The 8,654-nt window shown below is 35.7% G+C and overlaps 1 protein-coding gene across 1 annotated transcript; it reads right to left on the bottom strand.

The window, feature by feature from the left end:
- Positions 1 to 4,889: 4,889 nt before the first annotated feature.
- Positions 4,890 to 8,374, bottom strand: LOC145607064 (uncharacterized). Its single transcript, XM_081662839.1, has 6 exons — positions 8,192 to 8,374; positions 7,485 to 8,051; positions 6,703 to 6,923; positions 6,219 to 6,457; positions 5,739 to 6,078; positions 4,890 to 5,637 (listed from the first exon to the last, which is right to left on the bottom strand). The coding sequence occupies exons 1-6, from the start codon at positions 8,372 to 8,374 to the stop codon at positions 4,890 to 4,892; spliced, it is 2,298 nt and encodes a 765-aa protein (XP_081518965.1).
- Between the last annotated feature and the right edge of the window lie 280 nt (positions 8,375 to 8,654).

Here is an 8,654-nt window from a genome sequence, read left to right as displayed (position 1 = left end):
GTATGTTTTTAATAAATATAATAAATAACTTGAATAATGGGTTCTTCCCTTATTCATTATACTAACCAATATGTATTAAATTAAACATGTGGTTTGTTACTAAAAAAATGTCGTTGTTACTAAAATAATACTACTATAAAACTTTGCAAATAAAAAAGATAAGTTATAAACACGTTGGAGTATTTAGCAATAAACGATAAAAATTTGTGTATAACCTTAGCTTTTGTGATTTCATGTTAACAATTATTTGATTAAAAACCTTCAAGAAATGAATAAAACCCTTCAATGTATGAATTAATCCGTATAATACGTACTTGATAATTGTATAATTGTAGCTAACACGTATTTAATTTTATATAGTTCCTTATACGTAATAAAAATATAATATGTATTTTTTTGGTATGTTTGAAATTTTTATAGTAACAATAATGACAAATTACTAGCACTTCTTTTAAAAAGTTAACAAACGTAGTAAGGTTAAAATTGTCCAACTTCATAAATTTTTTGAAAATATATCGATATGGATGTCTATAAAAAAATCTTTAAAATATAATTCCATTGGTTTTTTTACAATAATTTTTTTATTTGTAGTTTGTAAAATATCGTTAAATAAAATATTATTTGATTCTTATTATAAACATCTCTCTTCATTAATGACGTTGACTAGGATGCTATTTTCTCAGTAACAAAATTGTATATTTTAGTAACCTAAAATATTTTTTAGTAACAAGAAAGATTATTTGGCGCCAATATAATTTGTCCCACCTTCTTATGGTAAATGGCGCCAAAACCAAAAAAATTTCCCTCTCAATATTCCCTCTCATTTTTTTAGCTAATGATGAGTTATCAATTTTTAATTGGTAATGTATGTTGGGACCACATACATTCAATGTATGTGTATCATTGTCCTGTGTAGGCCCCACATACAATGTTGCATGACATCTTTTTATTGGTAGTTAGAATGGGTCCCAAATTCCAACACTTTTGAAATCTCATTAAAAATTGAAATGAAATTTCATTAACCTAATGTTAAAAATTCAAATAGTTTTTCATTTCCAATGCTAGTAATTTAATATCTTTAATTTATTTATTTCAATTTTTTTTTTTTAAAAAAATATGTTCATTTCTTCAACTTAACAACAATCTAGAGAAAAGGGCAAAACGGCGACCATGGTGAGTGGAAAAAAACCTTAAAGCTGGGTGTATTATCATTACAGAATCTTGAATTTACATCCACTGCATGATTAGTCGGTTTAATTGAACAAAATAATCGTTCAATAGGCAATGACAATCACGATGTAAAGCCAAATAAATAAAAATGCAAGTAGAAACTTGCTTAATATCATATACAAGTATTTGCTACAATCTACAAGTGAAGGCTTTTGGATCTTCTTGGTTAAGGACCTAAAATATATTTAGGAGTGAAGCATAGGACAAAACGAAGGAGAGGTAGGGAGAAGAGTTATTGAGTATCTTGTTTTCTCCCGTTGAACGTCCTATAATGTATTGGTATTTAAGTGTTATAATTGAATGACAATTGTATTCATTGAAAGGCGACCGTATATGAGAATATTAAAAATTTTCGATTGAATCAGTTTCAGAATTTTCGATTTTGTGGTGTTCAAATCGCTAACTATTCCAATTAAACAATTGTAAACGTTGTGTTATTATTTGCAAAACATATTGTGTTTCATAGTTTGCGGTTTAATTGACTTATTCATCCTCCATCATTTTTGTCTCCAATTTTGGAATGGGTTTGTTTGCATAATATACTCATTTTCAATTGAACTAGTGAAATGGGTATTCTTGCTCTTCTTCTCGATTGTAACGTATTTTGATTTTGTGTTGGAATAATGTTATTTAAAGGCACAGGAGTAACCGAACGCATATTGAATAGTAATATATAAATAGGAGACTTGAAGGGCGACAATAGTAATGATTGAAAAAGGTTTAAGGTCGTCGACAATGGTGGAAAACCCCCCAAAAATTCGAACACTATTGTTTAAAAATATTTTAGTAACACAAGTAGGAAGGTTTGGTAAGCACATATTTGAAAACGACACAACAATTCATAATTTATAATATTTGAAAGTTTTTTAGTAACACAAACAACTATGTGATTAACGCTTTGATTAATTGATAGATATGCAAACATTGACATATTGTTACGGGAAAATTTGCCAATTACTGCCACGTATTAATGCGTATTTGAAAATTACTACCGCGAAATAAAAAAATTGTGACTTACTACCGTGAAAACTTAAAAAAATTTGCGATTACTACCAATCTCCATTTTAAGTCGTTTATGATGTCACTAACCCAACTTAAACCCATGGTTAACCTATTTAACCACTTAAAAATAAAAGAAAAATAAAAAAAGGCCTAACCCATGGTTAACCCCCCCAACTAAAATAACTAAACCTCACTCTTTCACTGTTTTCCCCCAATTGTAAAAACTGAGGAACTTAGAAATTTCTCCAAATTGCTGCTCTTTCTCAAAATTGAAGACTAATACCAGTGTGCCTCATTTTCAGCATCACATACTGAGTGTTCATCTTCCTTGCGTTGCGGTTAGCATCAGCAATTTGTTTCTTCAGACTCTAATTCTCCAAGCACAAGGTCTTCTTGTCTTCTAGCAGCCCCAAAATTATGTCTCTCTGCCACATTGTCATTTCTTCATCATACCACACAAAATATTTGCAGCCTCTTGTATTGTTCTCCGCATCAAAGTCTGGACAAGCTACAAACCTCCTACCTGGGTTTTCTTTGGTCCATGACTTCATAATTGAAGTGTTCAACCCACATTTGCATTCCAACCCTTCGACCTTGCCCCCCTAAACATCTCCCTGTTGAGTCAACAACAAAAATATAAACTTTTATCACTTATTATCTTTAAATCTTAGTTTAATTCAATGAAGTATACAATAACCCTAAATTTGTCAATCAAAATCGCACTCCAAAACCCTCAATTGCGAATTCCTGAAATTTCGTTAAAACCTAGAATTCTAACACAATTAAACAACACGTTTGGGAGCGAAATTAAACAAATTGAGAATTTACCTGAATCGATTTGAGGATACCTTCGAGGTATTAGTCTTCAATTTTGAGAAAGAGCAGCAATTTGGAGAAATTTCTAAGTTCCTCAGTTTTCTGAATTGGGGGAAAACAGTGAAAGAGTGAGGTTTAGTTATTTTAGTTGGGGGGGGGGGGTTAACCATGGGTTAGGCCTTTTTTTTTATTTTTCTTTTATTTTTAGGTGGTTAAATAGGTTAACCATGAGTTTAAGTTGGGTTAGTGACGTCATAAACGACTTAAAATGGAGATTGGTAGTAATCGCAAATTTTTTTAGGTTTTTACGGTAGTAAGTCACAAGTTTTTTATTTCGCGGTAGTAATTTTCAAATACACATTAATACGCGGTAGTAATTGGCAAATTTTCCATTGTTACGTGATTACGAGTTCGATTCCTTAAAAGCTCATGTTTTTCCCTTTTTAAACTTTTTGTTGTTACCCTTACTGAGAATTAGATGATGTGAGAAAGACACAATCAATGGAAACTAATAATAACTAAAGGTGAATAAGTAAAGGTAATCAAATAAATAACAATAGACTTTCAAAACAATAATAAACGTTGAATAAGATCACAAGTAATTGACTTATAAATTCAATTATTTTGTGACATATATAAAATTAAAATTTCATTTAGATCGGAAAAATGTAACAAATATTGCACGGTACTAGTTTGATAAAATAGTTTTGCTTATTGCAAAATGAAATATCATGATTAAGTTATCATTATTACTATCATTTTTATCAATCTTATATAACACCCCCCCCAAGTATCTGTTCATTAGGTTAATATATTAATTAGTAACCGTATATATGTTAGAAAAAAAAATTAGAATATATAACTCAATTATCAAGTAATAGGAAATGTTAGTTGATTCATGAAATTAGTTTTTTTTTTTTTTTTTTTTTTTTTTTTTTTTTTTTTTTTTTTTTTTTTTTTTGACAACAACAACAAAAAGAAATTACATCATGAAACTCATAAGATCCTTCCTACACCTTCCCGCAATATTATGCGCTATAGAAAGTTGGCTTCTATCTACTTTCCAAATAGTACAGTTATCTAAGAGGTAGCCTTCTTTCAATAAATCTCCGTAAGTCCAACGAAGCCTCATCTCTCTGCCATTTGGATGTTGCAAGTTTTGGAAATAACATTAGAATATGTGAAGACTGTGACTCGTTGATACCCTTTCAAACGTGCCCATTTGATAGCTTTTAAACAAGCTAACAGTTCCGCATGTAGAGCCGAGAGGGCGTTGCCAAAATCCCCTCCCCCTTCCAAGAATACCTCTGCATTCGAGGAGTAAGCCCACCCAAAACCTGCATGGCCCGTGCTTTTCATCTAAGAGCCGTCAGCCATAATTATCACCTGTATATCTCCATCTAGTGGGGTCTCCGGGAGAGCATCACATCTTCCGATATTGAATCGTCTAAATCTTGGCGGCTGACCTCCCACACTATCTAAACTTCGTAGAGCCCCGATGGCCTCACATTTGGTGTGAGGAAAGAAACAAGGTTTTTCATGGTGAGATTATAATGTCTGTAATAATCACCAAGATATCCTCCTTCATTTTTGAAAACTCTTCCGTTTCTTGTTAACTAGAGGCTCCACAAAGTGCCCACAAACACATGTATCTTATCACTGTGCTTCCCATCCTCGCTATGAAAAAGCAGGATATGATTCTGAATCCAGTGTCCCAAGGGAGTAGATTCATTAATTTCAGAGCTAATATGCAAGGAACAATTTTTCCATGCGTATCTCGCAAAAGAGCATAATCTAAAAATATGCTGAGTATCTTCCTCTTCCATTCCACAAGAGTCGCACTAGTCCATATCCACACCACGTTGGATAAGGTTGTGCTTAACTGCCACACCATTCCTACACATCTTCCATAAAAATAAGCTCCATTTTGGTGGAATGTTGAGCTTCCAGAACAATTTGTAAAAGGAGTACTCCTGAGCATTATCCTGTTCCAAAGAAAAAATACGCATTAAAAAACCATACCCGGTTTTAACAGTGTATGTGCCCGAAGGGTGGTAATTCCAAAAAGGTAGATCTTCTTCATCAGATGTCGGTAGTTCCATCTCCAGGATTTTCCTAGCCAAATCCCATTCAAACCTTTCTCTAACTATCGCTGCATTCCACTGTCTTGGATTATTCATTAGGAGGTCTTTAACTCTCCCGGACCTTATGCCTCTTAGGGTAAGGCTCGATTTCAGCTCCGGGACTGCACCATGAACCCACTTCGTATTTGCAATCATGACCGTCTCCCCATCACCAATCTTCCAAGCATAACCCCTTATGAGTTTATTTCCCACATCCCGAAGGCCTCTCCTCCCCCAAGAGATGTTACCTGGTCCCCCAGGTTTTAGACGTCCAATGTAGATGGAGCAATGGTGAATTGGCTCCATCACTCTTGCTACAAGCAATTGCAGATTACAATGCATTCGAACAACTTGTTTAAACAAGAGAGCCTCATTTAAACTCTTCATAGATCTAATACCCAAACCTCCCATACCTTTTGGAAGATGTAAGGTATCTCTCTTCACCCGATGCATTTCCTTATCACCGCTGTTTGTCCAAAAGAACATTGCCACCAATGAATCAATTTATTAGTGACAGAAAGAGGTAACTTAAAACACTTCATTACGTGAGAAGAAATACTGATCAACATAGTATTGATCAAAACTAATTTTGTCGATTGTGACAAACTAACCGAGTTCCAAGACATAATTCTCTTGGAAACTCTATGAATCAGGAATTGGGACGCCCCTTTCTTCCCTGCAGAAAAATCAATAGGGGCTCCCAGGTGTCTCTCCATCAGAGAAACCTGCCCTATATGAAGAATGTTCTTACACTCCTCAACTTCCGCCTCATGAGAACCTTTACTAAACTTGAAAAAGGATTTGTCTAAGTTTTGTTGTTGTCCTGAAATATCCCCAAATCTGTTCAAAATCTCGACCACATTCTTACAAGACTCCTTATTTGCCTTGAAAAATAGCATAGCATCATCTGCGAAGAATAAGTGAGAAATATGTGATTAATATTTTCCGCCATCGAAAGCATACGTGACTAAATATCCATGCAGAAGAGAAACAAGTATGGAGATAAAGGATCCCCCTGTCGTAAACCGCAATGCAGTTGAAAAGTACCAGAAACCCGACCATTAATCAGTGTCTTGTAAGAAACCGTTGTCACACACTGGGAGATCCATTGCACTCGGACCGGAGGAAAACCATACACCTTGAGAACTTTAAGCAAGAACAGCCAGTCCATCCGATCATAAGCTTTTGACATATCCAATTTTATCACCGCCTTGGTGGAAGCTCCATTACTAGTATTAATAAAATGGAGAAGTTCATGGCTTAGATGAACATTATCTTCCACATACCTGCCTGGGACGAAAGCGTGTTGAAATTCACTAATAAGCTCCGGGAGAAGGTGTTTCATTCTATTAACAATGCATTTAGCTATGCATTTATAAATAGTGTTGCAAAGACTAATAGGGCGGAAATGCGAAGCCAATTCCGGTGTGTCCACTTTCGGAATCATCACTAGTAAGGAGGCATTAAACTCCTTTAACAGGTATCCGGTAGAGAAAAAGGAGAGAACCGATTTCACTACCGAGCCACCAACCTTATCCCAATGCTGGGGGAAAAATTCGCAATAAAACCATCCGGCCCCGGTGCTTTTAGGTTATGAATAGAAAACATCGCCTTATGAATTTCCTGCGGAGTGAAAGGAGTTACCATATTACTAGCCTCCTCCTCCGAGATCCTTGGTAGATCAAGCTCCTGAAGTACCAACTCTATTCGTTCTTTCCGATCATCCACCAGCACACTAGCCGAGTTATAAACCTGTTAGAGAGAGTAATGGATCAGAGTTTCTAAATTTTCTTCGCCAGTCACCCACTCGTCATCACCTCTCCGCAAGGTGATGATCTCTCTCTGTTTTTGACGTTGCTTAATCCGATTAAACATAAAGGTTGAAGGACAATCCCCTTCCTTGATCCATCTATCCTTCATACGTTGTTGTCAATAATGAAATTCCATAGTACTCTTTGAAACTCGCTCATTTATGGCTTCAAAATAATTCGTACCATCTTGTAGATCGTTGATATTTTCCCCTTAAGATTGGAGCTCAGTCGAATATTTCCTCCAATTTATCCCCCAAATCTTTTTGTTATTCAAGCACCATTTTTGGATTTTGTGCCTCAACCATTTACATCTTTGAGTTTGCTTGAACATACTCGAACCCCGTCATTCCATACCCCAAACTTCATCAATAAAACTCTTGATTTTTGGAAAAACTAAGCACCAAGTCTCAATTTGATATGATCTATTTGACTTCGGCATCATGGGGATAGAATCATAAGTAATTGCGGCATAATACGAAACAGTAATAGGCTCATGAATTACCCTCCCATTCGGGAATTCATTAAACCAATGTGACGAAGAGTAAGCTCTATCCAGTCGCTCCATAATCAACTCTGTACCACTTCTTTTGTTTGTCCAAGTGAAACATGGCCCGGAGAAAGGAACTTCAAGTAGGTCACTTTGGAATCTCCAATCAAGAAAGCTATCTATCCCTTTTATCACATTCGAACCCCTTAGCTTATCACTCAAGGACTCCAATTGATTTATGTCCCCCATAATCAATACATTGGGAGTGTTATGCAGAAGAAGATGCAACTCATCCCACACCTTGGGTCTATCCTCTACTTTAGATGCTCCGTACAAAAATAAAACATTTCTACTAGTACCATTAACATCAACTAACTTACAAAAGATGTAGTTAGGGGAGGAGGCAATGCAAGAGACATCACCCAAGTACCAACAAAACAAAGCAAGTCCTCCTTTAGTACCATTAGAGTTTACTCCAAAAGAAAATTTAGGAGCAAACTTTACAACCAAATTACTAACATCACTAAAAAGCATCTTAGTTTCCGATAAAAACGTAAAAGTAGGTAAACTAGAAGCTAATAACTACACCAGATAAGGATGTGTAGGGGAGAGTGGGTCATTAAGTCCCCTACAATTCCAAGTGATTATCCTCATAATCCCTCCGAGTGCTGAGACGGTGCAGCATCCTCACCATTTTGAATGTTCATAGAGTCCATAAGTACTTGTTGTACTTCCATGTCAAAGGCATCGAGATCATCATAGAGCTTGGAGGTAACTTCTTCACTCCTTTGCTTCTTAGTTGGGCCAGAAGATGAAGATGAGGTGGCGGCATGCCTCTTTCTCCCTCCCACTTTGAGCAATTCCGAACTTGCCCGCACACCTCTCAAACGTGCACTATCTAACATCAGTAATGGCTTTTGATTTGAATTCAAAAAGCTCGTTCTTGTCACGTAACCAAATGTTGAAACCCCCCTTGTCGGCCCATCGATGAAGTGTCTTCAATCTCTTTTTCTCAAGCCAACCTAAGTCATAAGAGCTAGCCCGAACATTCTCGTCATCACATGAATTTGCCGGTGAGCATTCTATGCTACGAGGCCTTTTTCCTTTCGACTTGCACTTTGTTCCTGCAAGAATTCATTAACATTAAAAGAACACGATTGTGAAATTGGTGAGTTTGGTGGATCA

The sequence above is a fragment of the Chenopodium album genome, chromosome 23 (genome assembly GCF_948465745.1).
Source record: "Chenopodium album chromosome 23, dcCheAlbu1.1, whole genome shotgun sequence".
Lineage (NCBI taxonomy): Eukaryota > Viridiplantae > Streptophyta > Magnoliopsida > Caryophyllales > Amaranthaceae > Chenopodium > Chenopodium album.
Note: the sequence above shows the minus strand (reverse complement) of the source record. Positions and strands in the feature narration are given on the sequence as shown.

Bases quoted from the DNA above. Each gene is read 5' to 3' on its own strand.
- LOC145607064 (XM_081662839.1), bottom strand. From the start codon at position 8,374: ATGTTAGATAGTGCACGTTTGAGAGGTGTGCGGGCAAGTTCGGAATTG. The intron at 6,924-7,484 runs GTAATTCATGAG...TCTCTCTAACAG, and splicing joins ATGAATTCCCGAATGGGAGG to GTTTATAACTCGGCTAGTGT. The intron at 6,079-6,218 runs GTACTTTTCAAC...TATTCTTCGCAG, and splicing joins GATTAATGGTCGGGTTTCTG to ATGATGCTATGCTATTTTTC.